The sequence below is a fragment of the Tamandua tetradactyla genome, chromosome 16, assembly GCF_023851605.1.
Source record: "Tamandua tetradactyla isolate mTamTet1 chromosome 16, mTamTet1.pri, whole genome shotgun sequence".
Lineage (NCBI taxonomy): Eukaryota > Metazoa > Chordata > Mammalia > Pilosa > Myrmecophagidae > Tamandua > Tamandua tetradactyla.
Window position 1 is genome coordinate 23,744,864 of NC_135342.1, and position 27,155 is coordinate 23,772,018.

At 40.2% G+C, this 27,155-nt stretch overlaps 2 protein-coding genes across 11 annotated transcripts in view; both read left to right on the forward strand.

Annotated features, from left to right (window-relative positions):
• The window catches only part of C16H19orf47 (chromosome 16 C19orf47 homolog), a 54,113-nt gene extending 30,493 nt beyond the window's left edge, over positions 1-23,620 (forward strand). For 5 of the 6 annotated variants that reach the window (XM_077131853.1, XM_077131851.1, XM_077131854.1 and 2 more), the window contains one exon: positions 1,434-3,564. In XM_077131853.1, coding sequence (XP_076987968.1) covers positions 1,434-1,636 — 203 coding nt within the window. In that variant the 3' untranslated portion in view covers positions 1,637-3,564. Of the gene's footprint in view, positions 1-1,433; positions 3,565-17,056; positions 17,179-23,390 lie in introns of those variants that run through there. The other variant, XM_077131857.1, reaches the window with a different exon arrangement.
• A 160-nt stretch (positions 23,621-23,780) lies between these two features.
• Positions 23,781-27,155, forward strand: part of AKT2 (AKT serine/threonine kinase 2) — a 42,759-nt gene continuing 39,384 nt past the window's right edge. For 4 of the 5 annotated variants that reach the window (XM_077131830.1, XM_077131820.1, XM_077131826.1 and 1 more), the window contains exon 1: positions 23,885-24,051. The gene's annotated coding sequence lies outside the window, so the exon portion shown is untranslated. Of the gene's footprint in view, positions 23,805-23,884; positions 24,052-27,155 lie in introns of those variants that run through there. The other variant, XM_077131824.1, reaches the window with a different exon arrangement.

The window sequence follows — 27,155 nt, forward strand, 5'->3', positions numbered from 1 at the left end:
AACTCCAATTATGTAATTTAGGTGCAAATACTGATAATAGGTGGAGAGCAAATCTGAACTAGTCTATCCCCCAAGATTATTAGCACCCTCCAGTTTGATTACTTTATATACTCACCACTCTGCTCCACAAAAGGAAATAAAAGCAGCTAGACTCCTCCAGTTGGAGATCACTGGAGGAAGCTAGTTGGGAAAACTGAAAGCTAATGTGGACTGGCCACTTCCTATATGGTAGTGTGAAATAAGCACTTTGCTAAGTTCAGGAACTGGTTGACTCTTTAGGGCAACATCACGAAAAGCAGGAACTTCCTATTGTCATCCCATAAAAAAAGGTGGGAATGCTCCTATTTATAGATCTTTGAAGGTCTGAGGGTTTCTGGGTAGGTGAGTGGGGGATGTTTTCCTGCACTTAGCTTTACTAGTTTTGAGAAATCCAAACCAGGGCTTCTCAAACATCATCAAACAATGCAACACACACACACACATATATATATATTTCTCGTGATAGACTTTATTTTTTAGAACTGTTTTAGATTTACAGAAAAACAGAATATAGTAAAGAGAATTCCCATACACCCCCCAAGTGTTGTTTCCCCATCATTAAATCTTGCATTAGTGTGGTACCTTTGTTACAATTAATGAATCAATATTGATACATTAATATTTAAGTTCTGAGTTGATTCACAGTTCCTTAGTTTTACCTCCTGGGTTTTTTTTTCTGATTCCAGGATTGCATCCTCCAGGGCACCACACTCCATTTAGTTCCCATGTCTCCTTAGGCTCCTCTTGGCTGTGGTGGTTTTTCAGAGTTTACTTGTTTTGGATGACCTTGATGTTTTTGAAGAGTACTGGTCAGGTATATTATATGATACCACTCTACTGGAATTTGTTTGATGTTTTCCTTGTGATTAGCCTGGGGTTGTGTGTTTTGGGAAGGAAGACCACAGAGGTAAAGTGCCATTTTCAAGTCATATCAAGGGTACCTGCTGTGAACCTGGCTATTACTGTTGAGGCTGACCTTGAACATGCAGCTGAGGCTGTGTTTGTCAGGTCTCTCCACTAAAGAGTGACTCTTCCTTCCCATTTCCCATGCTGTGCTCTTTGGAAGGAAGTCACTATGTGCAGCCCACACTTGAGGAATGGGGAGTTCTGCTTCATTTCCTTGAGGGCAGAGATCTACATAAATAATTTTGAATTCTTCAGTATGTAAGATTTGTGTCTACTCCCCCATTTATTAATTTATTCAGTCATTTATTTATACCAGTACAGGCTCATGGATATTTATATTTATTTTATACTTTGGGTTATAATCCAATACTTTATTCTGTTGCTCAAATTATTCCAGCTTTGGCCATTGGGAGCTCTTTCGTTTGACTCCTGTGTCCCTTTGACATTCACCACCACCCCCCCTTTTTTTTATTTTGTTTGTTTTTCAGTACTTCCTTACTTTCTGGCACCACAAGATGCTCCAGGCTCATCTTGTATAATTCCTACTCCAGTCCTAGAATCAGCCATTTCTCCCAGGAACACTGGTTCCTTTTATTGGAGAATGGTTTTGAAAACTGAGATTGGGACACTAGATGTATTCGTTACTACTGAGGTAACATCTTTTTTTGTTGTTTTTTATTGTACAATATAACATGTACAAAGCAAAGAAAGAAAAGAGCAATAGTTTTCAAACAAGTAATTACAAGAACAAATTTTAGAGTGTGTTATGAGTTACTATTCCACTATTTCAGATTTTTCCTTTTAACTGCTCAAAAACACTGGAGGCTAGAAGTAATATTAATATAGTGAATCAGTAGTCATACTCATTGGTTAAATCCCATTTTCTCTGTTATGCCTCCTTCTCCTTTGATTCTTCTCCCAGTCTGTAGGAATCTTTGGGGAATACCTGTTCTGACATTTTCATGTTGAGAAGGGGTGTCAATACTAAAGGATAGGGGGATGCCATTAATTAGTAATCTTGGAAAGGCTGGTCTCTCTGGGTTTCAAGATTTCTCTGACCTAGGAACCCTCTGGGAATTATAGGTTCTGGGAAAGCAAACTTAGCACATGAATCTTTTATAGAGTCTGGGTTTGAATCTCTAGGTATTTTGTTTTATTTTTTTTGGTATAACCATGGGATTTATTGGTTCATGGTTTTGAGGCTAGATGAAGTCTAAAATTAAGACATTGTAATCCTTATTTTCTTCCTGTTGTGTTCTGCTGCTGACTGCCAACAATCCTTGAGGTTCCTGGGCTTGCATTTCTGCCCCTTGTCACGTGGCAATGTCCTCTCCTTTCTCGATTCTGTGACTTTGAGGGAGTTTTTTTTTACTTAAAAAAAAAATTTATTAAAAGAAATAAAGAAACAAAATAAACCAATATACATAATCAGTAATTCACAATATCATCACTTAGTTGCATATTCATCATTTATTAGAACATTTGCATTAATTCAGAAAAAGAAATAAAAAGGCAATAGAAAAAGAAATAAAACGAACACAGGAAAGAAAAAAAAATTGTATCTACCATACCCCTTACCCCTCACTTTCATTGATCACTAGCATTTCAAACTAAATTTATTTTAGCATTTGTTCCCCCTATTATTTATTTTTATTCCATATGCTCTACTCCTTTGTTGACAAGGTAGATAAAAGGAGCATCAGACACAAGGTTTTCATGATCACACAGTCATATTGTGAAAGCTGTATCATTATACAATCATCCCAAGAAACATGGCTACTGGAACACAGCTCTACATTTTCAGGCAGTTCCCTCCAGCCTCTCTACTACATCTTGAACAACAAGGTGATATCTACTTAATGCGTAAGAATAACCTCCAGGATAACCTGTTTGGAATCTCTCAGCCATTGACACTTTGTCTCATTTCCCTCTTCCCCCTTTTGGTCGAGAAGGTTTTCTCAATCCCTTGATGTTAAGTCTCAGCTCATTCTAGGGTTTTTCTCAATCCCTTGATGCTGAGTCTCCGTTCATTCCAAGATCTCTGTCCCACATTGCCAGGAAGGTCCACACCCCTGGGAGTCATGTCCCATGTAGAGAGGGGTAGCGTGGTGAGACTGCTCATTGTGTTGGCTGGAGAGAGAGGCCACATCTGAGCAACAGAAGAGGCTCTCTTGGGGGTGACTCTTAGGCCTAAATTTTAAGTAGACTTGACCTATCCTTTTTGGGGTTAAGTTTCATAGGAACAAACCCCAAGACTGGGGGCTCAGCCTATAGCTTTGGTTGTCCACACTGCTTGTGAGAATATCAAGAATTCAACTTGGGAAAGTTGAATTTCTCCCCCTTGTCACCACTCCCTGAAGGGGGCTTTGCAGATACTTTTCCACTCACTGATCGAATCACTCTGGGATTCATCAGGGCATCACTCTGGACAAACCAGCAAAATCTCATGTCCTACCTGAGATTCCAAGTACTTATGGCGTTCAATCAAACTATCTACATAAGTTATATCAGGAAATGCACTAGTCAAAATATAAATTTTGTAACTAATAAACATTTTTTGCTGTAGTCTCACATAGAAGGTGACATTTTAAAATATTAATTACCGTCTATTTTCAGTACCCTGCATTCCTTTGTTCTTCCTCTTGCAAAAACATTTTTAAAATTGTACCTTGTACATTTCACTATTATTATACACTCTGGTCATTCCTAGATTATGCCATCTCAATCTTTAACATCTATCTTTCTTTCTGATTTCATTTATGTCCCCAGCCCTCCTCCCTCTATCATTCTCACATGCAGCTTCATTCAGTGTTTTAGCATAATTATATTACAGTTAGGTAGTATTGTGCTGTCCATTTCTGAGTTTTTGTATCCAGTCCTATTGCACAGTCTGTATCCCTTCAGCTCCAGTTACCCAGTATCTTGCCCTATTTCTATCTCCTGATGGTCTCTGTTATGAACAAAATATTCCAAGTTTATTCACTAATGTCAGTTCATATCCTAGGTATTCTTAAGAATTAACAGGGGTGACGTGGTTGGGATTTAGCAAACCATGGCAATCAGCACTATCTAACTGAAGCTTGCATACACATAGCTCTAGAATAACCTCTTGACTCTATTTGATCTCTCTTGGCCACTGATGCCTTATTTTATTACACTTCTTTTTCCCCCTTTTGGTCTGGAAGGCATTGTTGATCCATGGCCAGGGCTGGACTCCTCCCTGGGAGCCACACCCCATGCTGCCAAGGAGACTTTCACCCCTTAATGTCATGTCCCATGTAGGGGGGAGGGCAATGATTTTCCTTGCAGAGCTGGGCTTAGAGAGAGATACACCACATCTGAGCAACAAGAGAGGTTTCCTGAAAGCAACTTTTAGGCTTTGTTATGGGTAGTCTTAACTCCCCTACAGAAATAAGTTTCGTAAAGACAAGCCTCCAACTCAAGTGCTTGGCCTATTTTCTTGGTAGTCCTCGATATTAAGGAGTACTGGGGTTTCCCAGATGTGAAAGTTTGATGTATATATAAAATATATATATATATTTATTTTCCCCCTTCATATCCTCAAGGGACTCTACCAATACCTTTTAATTATCACCTGACCATCGTCTGAGATGTATCCTATATGAGCCCCTAGGTTATACAGAGCTCCTGATGTCCTTCCTTTTTGTAGCCGCATCATATTCCATCATATAAATGGAATATGAAGCAGTTTACCATTCTGCTTCAGTTATTGTACTCTTCGGCTCCCTCCATCTATTGGGCATCATGGATAATGTCCAAAATAAACAAACCATGTCTTCCAGTGTCCTCACTTGGTTGTACAATCAACAACACTCTCAATTTTAGAGAGTGTTAAGAGTTAACAGGTTATACAGAAATTACAAGGCCTCATTCCTGTCCTGAACTCCAGGACTTAATGGAGTTGGGTTGCTTAAATGAGCTATGCAGACAGGTTGATTAGGGTTATGTGTAACAGAAAATTTAGATTCTAAACATAATAAACCTCTTTGCCTTTGGTCTCATACAGTAGGTGAAGGTCTAGAGTACATACACTATCATTTTTACCCTATATTCTGATTTACCTAGCCAGATTGGTTTTGCCTAGCCAGATTGGTTTTGTTTTTAACTCTAATTGAAGCCTGATCTCTGTTTTTGGTTACTTCAGCTGTTATTATATACTGCTATGCTACCTTCCAGGGCTGCAGCACTCCATCTCTGGGTCTTTGGTGTCACAGTTATTCAAAATTCCGGCTGATACCCACAATGCCTAGTGTCTCAGAATCTAGAAGTATAATTACAACTTCAGACTAAGTGTGGCTGCTCTACGGGCTTACAATCTAGGCTCCAATTTTCTTATATTTTCTGAGAGAGTCTTTAGCATATTTGTTCTTTTATTGTTGTTGTTCTTTTGTTTCTGGCTTATTTTCCACAACACATCGTCCCTAAGGGTTACACAGTTTGTTGTGTGCCTCCTGATGTCCTTCCTTTTTGTAGCCGCATCATATTCCATCATATAAATGGAATATGAAGCAGTTTACCATTCTGCTTCAGTTATTGTACTCTTCGGCTCCCTCCATCTATTGGGCATCATGGATAATGTCCAAAATAAACAAACCATGTCTTCCAGTGTCCTCACTTGGTTGTACAATCAACAACACTCTCAATTTTAGACAATTTTCATTGGTCCATCGACAAAGAACCAACAAACACAGCATCACCAACGATCAAATCAAAACTATTCTTTATCACTTGTCCCTTCTCCCCAATTACTTGCCCCTGGTAGGGCTGTGGTATTATTGATATCTTCCTATTAATTATTGACCGTAATATGCATTTTTACTTTTCCTCCTGTATCTGTGCTATTGACTTTCTACCCAATTTTGAACCTTTGAAATAGTACATGTGAGAACTTATTTATAATTGTAGATTTAATCAGTGTGATACATGGCAATATACATGCCCTTTCAATCATATTTACCTTCAATATGGCAATGTTACTTATAACCCTGCTAATTAGTTACTATCACTTCTATCCATTCCCTTGCATTTAGATTCAACCTTATTGGGTAGCCTTTCCCCCATTTCTAGCTTTTGTGTAGCGCTGGGTCTCCTATATTCTACATTGTAACCTCTGAGATTACCTTTACCAGAATCAAAATAGTGGAATCATATAGTATCAATCCTTTTGTATCTGATGTATTTCACGCAGTATTAATTCCTCAGGTTTTATCCACATTTTCATATGTTTCAGGACATCATTTCTTGTCACTGCTGCATAATATTCCATTATACGTAGATATCACATTTTGTTTATCCACTCGTCTATTGATAGGCAGGCACTTGGATTGTTTACATCTTTTGGCAGTTGTAACTAGTGCCTCTCTGAACATTGGTGTGCAGATGTCCATTTGTGTCACTGCTTTCAGCTCTTCTGGATATATACCGAGTATTGCTATTGCCGAATCATAGGGCAACTCAATATTTAGTTTTCTGAGGAATTGCACACTGTTTTCCACAGTGCCGCACCATTATATGTTCCCACCAACAGTGAATAAGTACTCCAATTTCTCACCTCCTCTCCAATATTTATAGTTTTCTGATTGTTTAATAGCAGCCATTCTTATAGGAGTGAGGTGTTATTTCATTGTTGTCTTGATTTATACTTCTGTTATAGCTAATGAGAATGAGCATGTCTTCATGTGCTTTTTAGCCATATGTATTTGCTCTTCAGAAAAGTGTCTATTCATATCCTCTGCCCAGTTTGTATTTGAGTTCTTTTGTTGTTGAGCTGTATGATTTATGTACACAGGCTATCAAGCCCTTATCTAATATGTGGTTTCCAAATATTTTTCCCATTTAGTTGGCTGCCTCTTCACCTTTTTGACAAAGTCCTTTGAGGCACAGAAATTCTTGATCTTAAGGAGTTCCTATTTTATTTTTTATTTCACTGCTTGTGTTTTAGATGTGAAGTTTAAGGAACTACCTCCAATTACTAGATCTTGAAGAGGTTTCCCTGCATTTATGGTACTGGCTCTTACATTTAGATTTTTAATCCATTTTGAATTAAATTTTGTACAGGCTATAAGGTAGGGGTCCTCTTTCATTCTTTTGGCTATTGATATCCAATTCTCCAAAGCTTGTTTATTGAAAAGGCAATTCTGTCCCAGTTCATTGGATTTCAGGGCCTTATTGAAGATCAATTTTCCATAAATTTGGTGGTCTGTTTGCACTCTCACATCGATTCTATTGCTTGATACTTCTATCTTTGTGCCCATACCATGCTGTTTTGCCCACTGTGGCTTTATAATAAGCTTTAAAGTCAGGAAGTGATAGTCCTCCCACTTTGCTCTTCTTTTTTAGGATATCTTTAGCTATCTGGGGTCTCTTTCCCTTCCAAATAAATTTGATAACTAGCTTTTCCAAATCTTCAAAGTAGGTTGTGGGGATTTTTTTTGGGGGGGGGGGAGGGGTATTGTACTGAATGTGTGTATCAATTTGGGTAGAACTGATATCTTTGACATTCACCCTTCCTATCCATGAGCATGGGATGTCTTTCCATCTACTTAGGTCATTTTTTATTTCTTTTAGCAATTTTTTGGTAATTTTCTGTGCTTAAGTCCTTGACATCCCTAGTTCAGCTTATTACTAGAAACCTAATTCTTCTGGTTGCTATTTTGAATGGATTTTTTCCCTTTAATTAGATAGGTCATTGCTTGTATAATAAAACAGCAGTGGGTTTTGTATTGTGTCTCCCTACTTTGCTGAATTTGTTTATTAGCTCAAGTAGCTTCACTATAGATTTCTCAGTATATGATCATTTCATCTGCAAATAATGAAGTTCTACTTCTTCCTTTCCTATTTGGATGCCTTTTATTGCTTTCTCCTGTCTGATCACTTCAGCTAGGACTTCTAGAACAGTAATTGAATAGTAGTTGGTGATGGTGGTCATCTTTGTCTCATTCCCGATCGTAGGGGGAATGCTTTCAGTCTTTCACTATTAAGTATGATGCTAGCTGTGGATTTTTCATATATGCCCTTTATTATATTGAGGAAGTTTCCTTCGACTCCTACCTTTTGAATATTTTTATCAGGAAAGCATGCTGAATTTTGTCAAATGCTTTTTCAGCATCAATCGAGATGATCATGTGATTTTTTCCCCTTTTGATTTGTTAATGTGCTGTATTACATTGATTGATTTTCTTGTGTTGAGCTACCCTTGCATTCTTGTATAAACCCTGTTTATTCATGATGTATAATTCTTTAATGTGGCTTTGGATTCTACTTGTTCATAGTTTGCTAAGAATTTTTGCGTCTATATTCATTAGAGAGAGTGGTCTGTAGTTTTCCTTTCTTGTAGCATCTTTATCTGATTTTAGTATTAGAGTGATATCAGCTTCATAAAATGAGTTAGGTAATGTACCTTTTCCTCAGATTTTTAGAAGAGTTTGAGCAGGATTGGTGTTAGTTCTTTTTGAAATGTTTATTAAAATCCCCCTGTGAAGCTGTCTGGTCCTGGGCTTTTCTTTGTGCGAAGATTTTTTTTTTATGACTGATCAAATCTCTTTACTTGTAAGTGGTTTAATGAGGTATTCTCTTTCTTCTCGAGTCAGTATAGGTAGTTCATGTGTTTTAGGAATTTGTCTATTTTACCAAAGTTGTCTACTTTGTTGGCATATAGTTGTTCATAGTATTCTTTTATGATTTTTAAAATTTCTTCAGAATTCATGGTAGCAACCCCCCTCACATTTCTGATTTTGTTTATTTGTGTACTCTCTCTAGGGGTCCATCAATTTTGTTGATTTTCTCAAAGAACCAACTTTTGGTTTTGTTGATTTTTTTCTATTTAAAACAATAGAAAATAAAACAATAGAAAAAACTTTGTTCTCCAGTTTCTTTATTTCTGCTTTGATCATTGTTATTTTTCTTCTTTTATTTGGTTAGGTTTAATTTGCTGTTCTTTCTGTAAATTCTCCATGTGAGCAGTTGAGTCCTCGATTTTTGCTCTTTTTTTTTGTATGGTCAGACACCAGGAATTGAACCTAGGTCCCCGGCATGGCAGGCGAGAACTCTGCCTGCTGAGCCACCGTGGCCCGCCCTCATTCTTGTTTTTTAATATAGGCATTTAGGGCAATAAATTTCCCTCAACACTGCCCTTTGCCGCATCCCATAAGTTCTGATATGTTGTATTCTCATTATCATTCATCTTCAGATATTTAATGATTTCCTTAGCAATTTCTTCTTTGACCCACTGATTATTTAAGAATATGTTGTTTAATTCTCCATATATTTGTGAAAGCTCTGTTTTTTTGGTGATTATTAATTTCCAGCTTTATTCTGTTATGGTCTGAGAATGTGTTTTGGATAATTTCAATCTTATTAAATTTATAAAGACACATTTTGTGTCCCAGCATATGATCTATCCTAGAGAATATTCCATGTGCACCAGAGAGGAATGTATATCCTGGTGTTTGGGCTTGTAATGATCTATATATGTCTGTTAGGTTTAATTCATTTATCACATTGTTTAGTTCTTTATTTCCTTGATCCTCTGTCTAATTGTGGTGTATTGAAATCTCCCGCTATTATTATTGAAACATCTATAGCTCCTGGGTTAACATCTTTGTCAAAAAATGAAATCTTAATATGAACCCCAATATATAAAGTATGTTTAGAACAGAAAAGCAATAATTTATTAATATACATTTAAATATGTATTTTGGATCAATTCATGCATATAGTACAAAATTCAAAGGTACAAGAGGACAGTTTTCCAGAAACCTACCCTCCAGATGGGTCCCTGGACCAGGTAAGCCCTGAAACCTAGAGGGCCCAGCCTCTCCAGAACATCAGCTAGTTTCATCTCCTCATCCCATATTATCGACAGCCCATTCCAACATAAAAAAGTTAGAATGGTCATAGCCCAAATACCCCAAAAGATTGGGACAGAAAAATCAAAGGAGATGTGAAGTTATACAGAGAAGGTAGGGTTTAACAAACAAATGTGATTTGTTAGTGATTGCTGAATCACTAAATTGATATTTCTTTTAGTCTCCAGTTATCTTAGAGCAGCTAGAAATAAAACCTAAAATTGTGGAATTGTAACCCATACCAAACTTTGGAATCTGTTCTACAGCTAATTGTGCTGTGCTTTGAAATTTATTGCTTTTTTGTATATATGTTATTTTTCATAAAAAAAAAGTCAATTGTAATGATACAAAAATATTTATTCCTTCTAGCCTCCTATATTCTGGAATAGCTAGAAGGAAAAATCTGAGAAGATGGAATGGTAGCCCATGACAAACTCTGGGATCTGTGTCCTGTAACTACTTATTGAAGAGTGCTTTGAAAACTATTGCTTTTTTCTTTCTTTGCTTTGTATATATGCTATTTATACAATTTAAAAAGTTAAAAAAAAAAAAAGGACATACAGTAAGACTGTTTTTTGTTCAATAAACTGGCAAAAAGTTTAGTGTGAGAATACCAAGTTTGGGGGAAGATTTAGAGCCATGGGAGCCTGTACTCTGCTGATGGAATGTAAATTAGTACCAACTACTTTGGAAAACAGCTTGGTAGTTTATGATAAAGTTGAAGATGACATGTATTCCCACCAAGCAGTTCCCCTCCAAGTAATAGATCCTGAAGAAACTTCCACATGCACACAAAGGGACATATAAAAATATGCTTATAATAGCATATTTTTGGAAACAGTTGGAGGATGGATGGATTGTGGCACAGTCATTCCAGTTATCTAAGGCATGATAAATCACCCCCAAACTTAGTGGCTTAAATCAAACATCATTTTTATTATCTCTTATGGTTGTAGGTATTGACTGTTATTGCTTGGGATGTCTCATGCTTTTGGCAATAAAAATGATGGCTGGGACTCGGTGTCCTCTTGAAAGTTTCTTTATGTGTCTGGTGGTTAACCAGTACTGGCACTCAGCTGGGACCTTGGCTTGGGGTGTCAGCTGGAATGCCTACACATGGCCTCTCCATGTGGCCTGGGCTTCCTTACATATGGCAGATGAGTTCTAAGAGAGAGCTTCTCAAGAGAGCTGGTGGAAAATATTGCCTTTTCTATGTTAGCCTTTGAAGTCACTTTGCTTCACTTCTGCCATAATCACTACCCACCCAAATTCCAGGGAATTGGCTACAGATTCCACCTCTCAATGGGGAAAATACAGTGGAATATTCTACATTAGTGACAATCAAAATTGCACATATCAACATGAATAAACCTCAAAATATTGAGTGAAAAAAGCAAATTGCAGAAGAAACATGTAACTTAATAATATGCCAAATATAGAGATAATAAAAAATATGCCAAATAATGCCTATAGATTAGGTATATTTAAATATATAGTAAATGTGTAAAATGCTTGGAAATGATAAACTCCAAATGTAGGATAATGCTTCTTTCCAGGGGAGGGCTGGATGGGATAGGATAGGAGAGTAGCACAGGAAGATCTGACAGTATAGTCAGTTTCATTTTTTAAATCTGTGTGTGAATACACATGACCCCAAAAAAGACCATTTTTTATATACATTAGCTCATATTAAACTCAACAGTTTTATAACCTACTTGTTTTGTTTAACAATGTATAATGAACATCTTCCTGAGCAATGGTTTCTTTGTTTTTGTAATAATTTTTTTAAACATAACAACAAACACAAGCATTCTTACCATATGACCATTCCATTCTACATATATAATCAGTAATTCAAAATATCATCACATAGTTGTATAGTCATCATCATGATCAGTTCTTAGAACATTTGCATCAATTCAGGAAAAGAAATAAAAAGGAAACAAATTCATACATACCATACTCCTTACCCCTCCCTTTCATTGATCATTAGCATTTCAATCTACTAGATTTATTTTAACATTTGTTTCCCTTATTATTTGTTTTCAATCAGTATGTTTTACCCGTCTGTCATAAAGGTAGATAAAAGAAGTATCAGACACAAGGTTTTCACAATCATACAGTCACATTGCGAAAGCTATAACATACAATCATCTTCAAGAAACATGTCTAAACACAGCACTACATTTTCAGGCAATTCCCTCCAGCCTCTCCATTATACCTTAACTAAAAATGTAATATCTATTTAATGTGTAAGAATAATCTCCAGAATAATGTCTCGACTCTGTTTGGAATCTGTCAGCCATTGACACTATTTTGACTCATTTCACTCTTCCCCCTTTTGGTCGAGAAGGTTTTTTCAAACCCTTGACGCTGAGTCTCAGCTCATTCTAGGATTTCTGTCCCGCATTGCCAGGAAAGTCCACACCCCTAGGAGTCACGTCCCACGTAGACAGGGGGAGGGTGGTGAGTTTGCTTGTCGTTTTGGCTGAGAGAGAGAGGCCACATCTGAGCCACAAAGGAGGTTTTCTTGTGGGTGAGAATTAGGCCTACCTAACTTTGAGTGGGCTTAGCCTATCCTTTGTGGGCTTAAGTTTCATATGAACAAACCCCAAGACTGGGGGCTCAACCTATTGCTTTGGTTCTCCCCACTGCTTGTGAGCATATCAAGAATTCTCCACTTGGGAAAGTTGAATTTTCCCCTTTCTCACCATTCCCCCGAGGGGACTTTGCAAACACTTTTTTATTCACTGTTCAAATCACTGAGTAATGGTGATGGTTTCTTTCTTTTTTGGTTATTGGCTTTTTATTTATTTATTTATTTTTTAAAATACCAAAAAACACAAAGCAAATGCAAACATTCCTGTGCTGATCATTCAGTTCTACATATATAATCAGTAATTCACAATATCATCACATAGTTGCATATGAGTAATGGTTTCTTAAGCCGGGTGGCTGGCATGCAGATATTCATTGTATTGTTCTTTATGCCCTTCCTTCTTCCTCTTTTCTTTGCGAGGGAGGGGTATCGCAACAATTTAAAAAATTCTCCTATGCTGGATCCCGAAGCCATATAGTTCTGCCTCCAAAGGCAATCAGTGTTACTGGGGTATTCTTTATCCTTCCAGAAATATTCTGTGCATTTATATAACTGTATTTTCCCACTCAGATAGTAGCATATATGATAGTTTTGCACTCTGCTTTATTCACTTAATATATCTTGGAAATCATTCCATATCATTACATAAAGAGTTTCTTTTAAAAAAAAACTTTATTGAGAGACAAATATATATATAATTCAGTCATTAAAGTGTACAATTCAATGCCTTTAAAGGTAGTCTCAGAGTTCTGCAGCCATCACTACAATCAATTTTAGAACATTTTATTTCTCCCCAAAAGATACACCTTTCTCTTTAACAATCACCCCTCTAATTCTTCCATCTCCTCCAGTCCTAGGCAACCAGTAATCTACTTTCTGTCTTTATAGATTTGCCTATTCTAGGCATTTCATAAAAATGGAATTATACAATATATGGTCTTTTTGTCTGGCTCTTTGAACTTAGTATAATGTTTTCAAGATTCATTCATGTTGTAACATGTATCAAGACCTCATTTCTTTTGATTGGAAACAAGATATACCACATTTTGTTTATCCATCCATCAGCTGATGAACGTTGGGTTGTTTCCACTTTTTGGTTATTATGTATAATGTTCCTATTAACATTCTTATTTCAGTTTTTGTGTGGATGTGTTTTCATTTATCTTGGGTGTATCCTAGGAGTGAAATCACTGGATCATGTGGTAAGTATGTTTAACCATCTGAGGAACTGTGAGACTATTTTCCAAAGCGGTTGTGCTATTTTACTTCCCCATCAGCAGTATGTGAGGGTTCCAATTTCTCCACATTCTTGCCAATGCTTATTATTGTCTGTCTTTTTGATGATAGCTGTCCTAGTGGGTGTGAAGTGGTATCTCAATGTGGTTTTGGTTTCATTTCCCTGATGACTAATGATGTTGAACATCTTTTCCTGTGCTTACTGGAAAGAGCTTCCTGTTAAGTGACTTCGTAGTATTCCCTTGTGTGATGTACCATGATGCATTTAACCAGTCCCCTATTGTTGGCACTTAGATGGTGCCTTAGTTTGCCAAGGCTGCTATGACAAATATCACAAACTGGTTGGCTTAAACAATATTGGCACAGAGTCTGGAGGCCAGAAGTCCAAAATCAGTATTGGCAGGCCATATCTTTTCCAAAACCTGTAGCTTTCTGGTGCTGGCTTGCTGGCACTCAGTCTCTGCCTTCATCACGTGATGATCTGTCACCTTTTATCTCCTCCTGTTCCTTCTACTGGCTTCCTTGTCCAAATGTCTTTTACTTGTAAGATCTCCAGTCTTATCCAATTAAGGTCCACCCTTACTCAATTTTGCCTCATCTTATGAGCATCCTTGAAGACTCCATGACAAATGAGTTCGCATCCACAGGACCTGGGCTTAGGACTTGACCATGTCTTTGTAGAAGACATGATTCAGTTTACCACAAGTGGTTTCCAGGGATTTTTCTATTGTTAACAGTGTCTCACGTATACACCACATTTTGCTCACATGAGCTCATCCACAGGAGTAAAATTACAAAGTCAAAAGGAATGTATCTATGTTTTGTAAGTTTCAATTTATGCCATTGTGTATTTAAAAGTGGGTATTCAGATGATTTTTCCATAAGGTTGAATGTCAGGTTGAGGTGCACATAAGCCTGACTTTACTGGAGCATAATTTTGCTCTAAAGCTGCATTTTTCCCCTCCTCATCATTTGCAACGTGCTTACTCCTAAAGAACCAGCACAGTACAGCAATCACTTGGCCTCTGTACAGTGTGTGATGATTATGCACCTAAGATCTGCAGCTGTATAATCTTGGGCAAATTACTCGACCTCTCTGTGCTTCAGCTTTCTCTTCACTAAAATGAAGACGACAATAGCACCTTCCCTATGGCATGGTTGTGAGGACTAAATGATTCGATTTGTGTGAAGGGCTTAATACAGTGCCTGGCACATAGTATTGTTATCTAATTTTTTTCTATGAAATTGAGGATTTTCAGGGAAGATTTTTAGCATTAGCACACCTTGGTGAACCACTTGTAATGACACTCTTAAAGGCTATAAAAAAAGAACTATTTTGGTAACTCTTTATTTAATATAATTGCAAACTTAGAGGAAAGTGCAAGAATAGTAAAAAAGACTCCTGTGTCCCCTTAACCCAGATTTGCCAGTATTTACTGTTTGCCCCATTTGTCTTATAATTCTTCCCTCTTCCCTCTTCCCCATATCCTTCCATCATACATATATATATGCATATTATTTTCTGGAACCATTTAACAGTTAAGTTGGAGAACATCACACTCTTTTACCTTGAAATAGTTCAGTGTGTATTTCCTAAGGACAGAACATTCTTTTACATGACTACAATACAACTATCTAAATCAAAATTTAACGTGGACACAATACTGTTATCTAATCCGTAGTCCAGATTGCAATTTTGTCAGTTGTATCAATAATGTTCCTTATTGCTGTTTTCCTTCTGGTTTAGGATCCAGTTCAGGATCACACATTGCATTTAGGTGTCCTGTAAGGGCTTCTTGGTGAATGTTAACAGTGAATGTTAAAATCACAGTACAAAGGTCCCTCGAATTGCTCAAGAAAGACTTGATGCCTGCAAGTTATAGGAGGGTTGGCCAACTCACACGGAGCCATCTGGCGGTAAAAGCATGAATCGCGTTTATAAATCAGCCCCTTGGGCAGCTGCTGAATGACGGAAGAAAGATTTGGTGGTGGCACTCAAGTTATCTTATGTGGCTGTTTTTTTTTGTTTTTTTTTTTTTAATAGAGTGGGACCCTATGTTTTAAATATCTCGTTGTTTCAAATCCGCTTATTTTAACTTTGAATAAGGTAGTAGTTTGTCGTATCTCAAATCTGGACCAACACAGGTAAGTTCAGTGCTGTGGGCACTGGCTTGAGACATCTCTGGGAATGAATCTGAGTGCCACTACCTTCTGCCTGAGTGATCTTTGCCAACAGAGTTCCTCTCTCTCTAGGTCTGTGTTTACTCCTGCTAAATAGGATTTACAGGAACTTCCACCTGCAGGATTGTTGAGGAGCATTTAACAAGGTCCTGCATACAATTCCTAGCCTGTGCCTGGTACGTGGGAATTTTTCAGTGAAAGTTAAGAAATAATTATTATTTGTTCAACTCATGAATAGACAAGTGCAAACCTACAATAAATGACCACTACAGAGCTTCAACCATCCTAATCAAAAGCACATTTATTCATTCAACAAATATTTCCTGATTCCCCAAGTCCCAACCACGTACCAGGCATTGCTCTAGGTGCTGGGAATACAGTGGTGCCCAAGGCAACATCTTTGCCCTCATGTAGTTTATATTCTGGTGATGGGGGAAGGCAATTATAAAATAAAAAGACCTTGTACTGTTAAACCGCTAGGTAGAGAATTAAAATATGCTAAAGAGATAGTGACAGTGTGGCTCCTTTGAATTTGGGGTGGTCAGGGAAGTTCTCACTAAAGAGGTGGGATTTAAACCGAGTTCTGAAAGACAAGTAGGACGAGTCATCCAAAGACCAGGATCAGGCAACAGCAAGTGCAGAAGTTCTGAAGTGGGAATAAGCTTGTCTATTTGCTGGGATAGGAGGTTAGTGTGTCTGGAACATGTTGTCAAGGGCAAGAGTAGCTTGAAGGAAGTTGGAAAGATGAGTGGGGGCAGGTCCCTCAGGGTTCCAAAGGCCGTGCTAAAGCCCCTGGCTTTTTTTCCACATGAGATGGGAAGTCGTCTGTGCATTTGGAACAAATCAGTAAGGTGCTCATATATGAGCACTGAGTGCAGAGGCAGCTTCATCCCCAGGTCTGCAAGAAAGTTCGTTAGCCTAGCACTTTTCTGGGGGGATGTACAATGTGTTAAAATGTTGAATGTGCATGGTATCTTCTACTACAGTTTTGAAAGAGAGACATATCTGAAAAAAAGGAAATTGGAACCAACAATTCCAGAATCTCTGAGGCGTATCTGTATTTCTACCAAACAAAAATTTCTCTAAAAGGCTCTTCCCAACACAGTAGCATCTGGGATGGGGCTTAGTAACTTCTTGTTGGGGGGATCAAAGAATTATTTCAACATTTATAATGTGGGAAGCTATGTTTTATATATATTAAATAAAAATAAAAACTATCTATTTTTAGTTGTTCCAGACTTCTCTGAGAGTCTGATCAATGATGCTATGGATTGCTCGCCAGAAAATGCTCTGCTTAGGATGAAGAAAGGGAGGATTCTGACTCTTCTTGCTTGTCCCTCCGTTTATATGGTAGGAAGGGTTCTCCCCTCATGGTTTCTTTCACCACTGCAGGGATAGACCCCCAGACCTGGTACGGGTGCAGTGGAAGCCTGTATACTCAGGGATGGTCCATGTGGCCTGTCCAATCTCCATCATGAACCCATCAGTAGGAGAAGGGTTGAAATGGACTCCTGGGCCCTGATTTTTTCTCTCTGGGAACGGGTAGGGGTGGGGTGCTTTGAGGTGATGCCCTCCCCATCCTTCAAGGAACAATTCTTAAGCCTTTTTCTGAATCAAGAGGGCTTTGAGCAGACTTCAGATGAGAAATTACTGGTCCCTTTCCCCAAAAAAGTGCATGTGGAGCCCAGATGTCTATGTAGTTGTGGATAGGTAGTTCACTGACTCCCAGAAGCTAACCCTAGACTAGAGAGGAGAGACTGATTTGGGGTTTTAGGAGATTTTTCCCTTAAGCCCCCTTGATGTCAAAATTGAGACTGAGGGACCCAAAGGATACCTAAGTAGCTTGTCAAATCAACTTTCAATCTTCCAGCATGGTATGAGTTAAAAGCACAGACTGGTTTCAGACAGCCTGGGTTCAAATCCTTCCTCCATCCCTTACTTGTCCTGGGATCTTGAGCAAACCCTGTAATGGACTGTTGTACCTCTGTGAAATGGGGATAATTCCTCTGAGATTATTGAGTTCACAGGATCATATTGGTAGGAGCATGTTGAACAAAAACCTGGCCCATAACAATAGCTGAATAAATTATACTTGTAGTCTTTTGCAGCGAGGAAGGGCAGGCTCAGAGAAGTGGAGTTCTTTTGACAAAGACACAGCAAAAGCGTGATTAGAACCTAGGCTTGTCCGTCTCCAAGCTAGTGAGTGCTGTCAATGAACTAGAGCAGTGTTTTTCAAATTGCAAGGCATGACTTTTTAGTGGGTCAAAAATCAGTTCAGCTGGGTGTCAAACAGCACTGAAAGACAAAAGTATTAAAAACCAGGCTGCAACACACGTAAGGGTAAATGGTGTTTGGTGATACTTCTGTTTTATTTTACTGTACCTATACAGACCTGTGTACTAGGTCTCATATAGTTTGAAAGCCATTATTCTCGACTACTGTGCCCTGAGGTGCTTATTCACAATCACATGGGAAGACTCAATGAGATCTCAGATGTGTAGTTCAGCTTGTGCCCTAGGACAGGCAGGGATTTGTGTTAGCCCAGTGAGCCTTAGAGGTGGGGGAATGGCCTGGGGACTGTTCAGTGGGGAGAGGAACAAAGAAGGTAGGCTGCAGTAACTTAAGTTTGGATCAGAGCAGAGGGGCTAGTTCCTTAAACAAATATCCCCAAGAGCCCCACTCTGTGCCCTGCTAGGCAGTGCTGGGTACACACTGGCAACCAAAATGGCCTTGGTCTCAACCTTCAGGAGGTATCCTGTACAGTGAAGGAGACAGATCTATCCCCAGATTAATGAACTAAAATGGTTAGGACAGTGATAGGGAGGCCTCATTGCTCAGAGTTATCCACACCGGATGGGGCAAAGACCATGAATTAGGAATACAAAGCAGTGAGTTCCAAGCTGGAAACCCATTAGCTAAGAGCTAGTTCCAGTATTAAGTTTACCTCTGGTGAAACTGAGTCCTAGCCCTGGACATGTGCCTAAGGAACTTTTGCATACTGAAGTGGATCCAGGAATCTTCAACTGCCAGCCAGGTATTTTTCTTCCTCACCAAAGCATACCTGCCAAACAATGGCATACTGGAACCCACATTTAGAAGGTAGAAGTCCCCTACTCCCCAACCCATGGGACTGGAAACCATATATCTCACAACTGTCTAGCACACCAGCTAATATATGGGCCAGAATCTGTGCTAAGTTCTTTCTTTCTTTTTTTTTTAATTATTTTATTTTTTTTAAATACCCAAAAACCACCAAACAAACGCAAACATTCCTATTTTGATCATTCCATTCTACATATATAATCAGTAATTCACAATATCATCACATAGTTGCATAATCATCATCATGATCATTTCTTGGAACATTTGCATCTATTCAGAAAAAGAAACAAAATGAAAACAGAAAAAAAAAATTATACATACCTTACCCTTTACCCCTCTCTTTCATTGATCACTAGTATTTCAAACTAAATTTATTTTAACATTTGTTCCCCTATTATTTATTTTTATTCCATATGTTCTACTCGTCTGTTGACAAGGTAGATAAAAGGAGCATCAGACACAAGGTTTTCACAATGACACAGTCACATTGTGAAAGCTATCATTATACAATCATCCTCAAGAAACATAGCTACTGGAACACAGCTCTACATTTTCAGGAAGTTCCCTCCAGCCTCTCCATTACATCTTGGTTAACAAGGTGATATCTACTTAATGCGTAAGAATAACCTCCAGGATAACCTCTCGACTCTGGAATCTCTCAGTCATTGACACTTCGTCTCATTTCACTCTTCCCCCTTTCGGTCGAGAAGATTTTCTCAATCCCTTGATGCTGCATTTCAGCTCATTCTGGAATTTCTGTCCCACGTTGCCAGGAAGGTCCACACCCCTGGGAGTCACGTCCATGTAGACAGGGGGAGGGTGGTGAGTTTGCTTGTTTTGTTGGCTGGAGAGAGGCCACATCTGAGCAACAAAAGAGGCTCTCTTGGGGGGTGACTCTTAGGCCTACTTTATTTTTTATTTTTATTTTTTTTTGTTTTTTTGTTTTCTTAAGCCTACTTTTAAGTAGGTTTGATCTATCCTTTGTGGGGTTAAGTTTCATATGAACAAACCCCAAGACTGGGGGCTCAGCCTATAGCTTTTTGTTTGTCCACACTGCTTGTGAGAATATCAAGAATTCAACTTGGGGAAGTTGAATTTTCCCCCATTCTCACCATTCCCCGAAGGGGACTTTGCAATTCCTTTCCACTCACTGATCAAACCACTCTGGGATTTATCGGGGCATCACTCTGGAGAAACCAACAAAATTTCATGTCCTACTTAAGGTTCCATGTACTTATGGTATTCAATTAAGCTGCCTACATAAGTTATATTAGGAAATGCAGTACTCAAAATATGAATTTTGTACCAAACAAACATTTTTTGCTTTAGTCTCACACATAAGTTGAAATTTTAAAATATTAATTACCATCTATTTTCAGCACCCTGCAGTGATGACATTCCTTTGTTCTTCCTCATGTAAAAACATTTTTAAAATTTGTACATTTAGTCACTATCATTATACACTCTAGGCATTCCTAGATTATACCATCTTAATCTTTATTGTCTTTCTTTCTGATTTCATTTGTTCCCCTAGCCCTCCTCCCTCTATCATTCTCACATTCAGCTTCAGTGTTTTTACATAATTGTATTACAGTTAGGTAGTATTGTGTTGTCCATTTCTGAGTTCTTACATTCAGTCCTTTGCACAATCTGTATCCCTTCAGCTCCAATTACCCAATATCTTACCCTATTTCTATCTCCTGATGGTTTCTGTTACCAACGAAATTCTCCAAGTTTATTCAGTAATGTCAATTCATATCAGTGAGAACATACAGTATGTGTCCTTTTGTTTCTGGCTAATCTCACTCAGCATAATGTCCTTAAGGTCCATCCATGTTGTTACATACTTCATAACTTTATTCGGTCTTACAGCTGCATAATATTCCATTGTATGTATATACCACAGTTTAGCCACTTGTCTGTTGATGGACATTTTGGCTGTTTCCATCTCTTTGCAATTGTAAATAATGCTGCTATAAACACTGGTGTGCAAATGTCCATTTGTGTCGTTGCCCTCATGTCCTCTGAGTAGATACATAGCAATGGTATTTCCAGGTCATATGGCAATTCTATATTTAGCTTTTTGAGGGTAAGTTCTTTCCTTGTAGGGAGATTTTAAGGCCTATGTAGCATCAATTTAATGCATAAAAAAGTTATGACCCATATTTTTTTCTTTATTAATTAAAAAATATATATAACAAACACAAACATTCTTACCACATGATCATTCCGTTCTACATATAAAATCAGTAATTCACAATATCATCACATAGTTGCATATTCATCATCATCATAATTTCTTAGAACATTTGCATCAATTCAGAAAAAGAAAGAAAAAGACAACAGAAAAAAATTCATACATACCATACCCCTTATCCCTCCCTTTCATCACTAGCATTTCAATCTAAATATATATATATTTAATTTATTTATTAAGTAAAAAATTAAGAAACCAAATAAAACATCAACATATATAATCAGTAATTCACAATATCATCACTTAGTTGCATATTCATCATTTCTTAGAACATGTGCATTAATTCAGAAAAAGAAATAAAAAGACAATAGAAAAAGAAATAAAACGAACACAGGAAAGAAAAAAAAAAGTTTATACCTACCATACCCCTTACCCCTCGCTTTCATTGATCACTGGCATTTCAAATTAAATTTATTTTAGCATTTGTTCCCCCTATTATTTATTTTTATTCCATATGTTCTACTCCTTTGTTGACAAGGTAGATAAAAGGAGCATCCAACATAAGGTTTTCACAATCATACAGTAACATTGTGACAGCTGTATCATTATTCAATCATCCTCAAGAAACTTGGTACTGGAACACAGCTCTACATTTTCAGGCAGTTCCCTCCAGCCTCTCCATTACATCTTGAATAACAAGACGATATCTACTTGATGAATAAGAATAACCTCCAGGATAACCTCTCCATTCTGTTTGGAATCTCTCAGCCATTGACACTTTGTCTCATTTCATTCTTCCCCCTTTTGGTGGAGAAGGTTTTCTCAATCCCTTGATGCTAAATCTCAGCTCATTATAAGATTTTTCTCAATCCCTTGATGCTGAGTCTCAGCTCATTCCAAGATCTCTGTCCCACATTGCCAGGAAGGTTCACACCCCTGGGAGTCATGTCCCACGTAGAGAGGGGGAGGGTGGTGAGACTGCTCATCATGTTGGCTGGAGAGAGAGGCCACACTCGAGCAACAAAAGAGGCTCTCTTGGGGGTGATTCTTAGGCCTAAATTTTAAGTAGACTTGACCTATCCTTTGTGGGGTTAAGTTTCATATGAACAAACCCCAAGACTGGGGGCTCAGCCTATAGCTTTGGTTGTCCACACTGCTTGTGAGAATATCAAGAATTCAACTTGGGGAGGTTGAATTTCTCCCTGTTCTCACCATTCCCCGAAGGGGGCTGTGCAGATACTCTTCCACTTACTGATCGAATCACTCTGGGATTCATCGGGGTATCACTCTGGACAAACCAACAAAATCTCATGTCCTACCTGAGATCCCAAGTACTTATGGCGTTCAATCAAACTATCTACATAAGTTATATTAGGAAATGCACTAGTCAAAATATAAATTTTGTAACAAATAAACAGTTTTTGCTTTAGTCTCACACAGAAGGTGACATGTTAAAATATTAATTACCATTTATTTTCAGCACCTTGCAATAATGACATTCCTTTGTTCTTCCTCATGCAAAAACATTTTTAAAATTTGTACATTGTACATTTCACTATTATTATACACTCTAGGCATTCCTAGATTATACCATCTCAATTCAATATAAATATATTTTAACATTTTTCCCCCTATTATTTATTCCGTATGTTCTACTCATCTGTTAAGGTAGATAAAAGGAGCATCAGACACAAGGTTTTCACAATCACACAGTCACATTGTGAAAGCTATGTCATTATACAATCATCTTCAATAAACACGGCTACTGGAACACAGCTCTACATTTTCATGCGGTTCCCTCCAGCCTCTCCATTACATCTTGACTAACAAGGTGATATCTATTTAACCTGCAGGAAAACCTCTGGACTCTATTTGAAATCTCTCAGCCATTGACATTTCATTTCAGCCACTGACACTTTGTCTCATTTCGCTTTTCCCCCTTTTGTTCCAGAAGGTTTTCTCAATCCCTTGATGCTGAGTCTCAGCTCATTCTAGGATTTTGGTCCCACATTGCCAGGAAGGTCCATACCCCTGGGAGTCATGTCCCACATAGACAGGGAGGGCGGTGAGTTTGCTTGTGTTGACTGGAGAGAGAGGCCACATCTGAGCAACAAAAGAGGTTGTATGACCCATATTTAACTGAATATATATACAATGACTGGTAGCATCAACGTTTTGAAGTCACATAATGTCTAACTGATAAAAAGTGTTTACCAAAGGTTCAAGAGTTCAACGACATGATCTGATTATTTCCATTTTGTAGATGTAGAAACCGAGTCATGGAAAGCAGCCACGATCACCAGCAAGGAGGAAATTAAAATCTGGTTTTGATTGCCTAGCTTTAGAGCCTGAGCTTTTAACCATTACGGACAAGGTAGCCGTCCAAAGTACCGCTCCACTGCTCTTTAGGAGCCACGGAACTTGGAGGAGAGACAAGTACCTGCTAAAATGAGATCAATCCATATGCAAATAAAGACCTGGAACTGCCAGGAAAGGCAGTTTAGGGAAACGAGGCAGAGCAAGCTCTGTTTTTCGTCCAGCGCCTGCGCGACGTCCCTCCCTTTGCCCACACAAGCGCAAACTTGTCTGCCATACGCAGGCGTCCTGTTCCGAGTCTCGCGCCTTCCCCCTGTTGCACTTGCGCTCTCGCGTTCCCCGAGATCATGCCTCTCTCTTTGTACGTTAGTTCCGGTTAGTGGCGGGAGAAGGCGGTATTTCCGGCCAAAGGGTGGGAGGGGGCGGTAAGCGGGGGCTGGGGGGAGGGGGCGGGGGGGCCGCGCCGCACGAGCCGTTGGGCCTGGTCTGAGAAGGCGTCTCCGCTGCCGCTGTCTCTGCCGGGGAACACAAGGAGCTTCTGCAAGCTCAGCGTGGCAATGGGCGGGAGTAGAGCCCCGCCGGAGAGGCTGGGCGGCTGCCGGTGACAGGTGAGTGCGCCAGCGCGTGTCTCCGAGCCTCCCCCACCCCCCGTAATGGTCGCGTCCGGGCCCCCCACGGAGCCGCGCTGGGCCGTACCACCGGTGCCCGCTGGACGGGGACCGCGGTCCTCGGTCCCCTCCCCCACTTCCCAGACTGCGCGGGGGTGGGTGCGCGGGGGCGATGGGACCGGCCCTGAGGGGCCGGGGGCGGTGGCGGCGAGCCGTACCATTGAAGCGGCAGGGGGAGCATATCGAGGGTGCGAGGACCGAACTTAGGAGGGGCCGAGCTGGTGGGGGTTGGGGAGAGATCGTTTCTGGTGTGCGAGGGCTAAACCACTGAGAGGGAACGCCCTGCCAAGTGCAAGGGATTGTACCTTTTAGAGACTGTGGGAACCGTTCCTAGAATGTATTTAGAGGGGTGGGGGCTAGTTTTGGAGAGGGGGCTTTACCAAGTGTGGCCGCTAGGGTCGTCTGGGTTATACCACTGAGGCGCTTGGGGTGGTTGGGGGACGCTGTAGGTTTGTGCTGTTTATATTTTCTGGGAGATGGGGGCAGGCCCAAGAGGGTATTTAACGGCGGTTTTTGGGAGAGCTGTAATGCTGCGTGATAGAGAGGGGCTTATGGCTCCTGTATTTGATGTTTGGGGGTTGGGGATTTACACTGAGCTACAGTGGGTAGGTGGGAACTCACTCTTTATGGAACTTCTTAAGGACTTTGAGGTGAACTGGGATCGTCACTGGGGTGCTTTGAAGCTTTGGCGTTGCCTGCTGTTGACCCTAGAATCGGCTCAATTTATCTTGCCTTATTTTAAGGTGTATGGGACACCTCTCTGACAAGTTCTTTCCTTTCTTCTGGGGCTGGTGGGGGAGTGTCTTAGAAGCTACTGTGTGAAGTTTTCTGAGCTTTAGATTTCATGGTGCTCTATATTAGGTAGAGAAAAGGGATATTGGGCTTGGATTTGAGGAGCTCTGGCCCGGGATCTGCTTAAGACTTGGAAGAAAGGAATGTTTGGAGGGACACACCTCCCCCATGGTGAGGTGGCTGGGACATCTTAATCCTTGGATTTTGAAAACCCCCTTCCTCTCATTTAGAGGTTGCTTAGGGCTTCCCAAAGAGATTGCTTGCCTTTCAGTCTTGTCCACTGTTTCCTTTCCAGAGGAGCTTCTGGAGTTCAGGCTTGGCCTGACCTTGGTTGGTGATGGGCTTGAAGGGGCCTGGCACCAACCCAGACTTGCAGACCCTGGCCATTGAAGCTGTCTGTGTCCCTGGTTACCAGTCCGTAGGTCCATCATGTTTACAGTTCCTCAGTTACCCAGCAGGCGATAACAGTTGGCTGCCCCATTAGGCGACAGTGAGGCTGAGAGCTGTTTTCCCAGCTGTTCCCTCTGCATAGGCCAAGGGGACTTGTTGGGGGGGTGGGGGGAGAGGGAGAGGATATGCCCCTGACCCAGCCTGGCCCAGGGAGGAAGGCCACTCTGAAGGGCTTTGGACAGCCAAATCCCCACGGATCTGGTTTCTCAGTGTAGTTGCTGGGTGTGCAGTTGATCAAACAGCCAGCCTCAGACTTGAGGCCACTGTTCCTGCTCCCCAAATCAGTTTGTGACCTTGGTTTGCCCATAGCCTTTGCCCTGAGTCTCGAGTTCCTGGAGGACTGGCTGCAGTCCCTGATGGACTGAGTTGACATAGTGATGTGGTCAAAGGGGGCAGTGTCAGCTTCCAAACTGACAGGCACCATGGTGCCTGGAGACAAATGTCCCTGAAACTGTGTGAGGCAGTGGTAGTTCCGTAGACTCTCTAGTGGTCCTCTGGTTTTCTCCTGCTGACTTTTAGTGGGTTTGTTTGCCTGGTGTAGGGTTCACACCAGGAATAAAAACAATGATCATGAAATTGATGGCTGACATTTATTGAGTGCATCCTGTGTGGCACAAACTGATCAGAGTATTTTATTTAGATTAACTTGCTGAATTCTAGGAGGTAGATCCTGTTGTCATGATCTCCATTTTATAAGGGGAACCTGAAGTTCAGAGAGGCAAATCATTTCCTTAGCTAATGACTAGCTCCTTATTTATTGAGCCTTCACCCCATGTCAGGCCCTGTGATAGGTTGCACACAATCACATTTGAATCTCAAAACACATCCATGGGTTAGGTATGGCTGTGCCCATTTTACGGACTCCTATGAGGTAGGTAGAAGTTTGATACCTATTTTTTTTACAGATGAGGAAACTTGGAAACATTCTATGAAGTGGGGTGACCTGCCTGAGGTTTCACAGCTGGAAGTGGTAGGGTTGGGGTGTGAACCCTTGGTGGTCTTGGCCTCAGAGTGATCCTTCCATCAATAATGTCTTCTATTTGTGCACACATACTCTGTGCCCAGGCTTGAGCTCAGGGCTTTGCACAGCCTGTTTCAACTGGGAATGGTTAGTTTGTATCTCATTTGTAGAGTCAGAAATTTAGGCTCAGAGAAGGAATTATCTGGTGCCAGGTCTCTGGACCCCTTGAACCCAGGTCTGTTTGCCCTTGTTGCTACATGCTCGTTGCTCACCAGGTCCTAGGCTTTGTTACCGTGGAGCCACTACCTTGGGCCCTGCCAGCTGCATCCAGGGCATTTCCTTTCCTCCCTTCAGCCCCTGGGGGTGAGCGGTCCACAGAGGACAGTGGTCCAGCAGTCCTTCCATGGAATCGAGTCTGAGCAGGGGGACGATGGCAAGAGAGACATGCAGGGGTGAGCTACAGGGGTGGGGGTGGGAAAAGTGTTAAAGGCAGGATGGTGTAATGGGTGTGCACATGGGTTCTGGTGCCAGTTTGGCCTGGGTTTGAATTCTGGTGATTTCATGTCCTGTCCTGTGACCATGGGCTGCAGTGTCCACCTGTGTACAGTGGGATTCAGGAAACCCCCAGCCTCCTACCACCACTCTCCTCCAGGGAGATTCTGCTCTAGAACAGTGCCTGGTGTTATGTAAATGTTCAGTCAGCAGCCAGGAGTATGCTGTTTTAGGACTGAGGCATCTGCCCTCCCCCTGACCCCCTCATAGGTCCCGGTATCCTGCCTGATCCAGGAATCTGGTCCTGTTTTCCATCCTCTGGAAGGAGCTGCTCTGGGGATCCCAAACA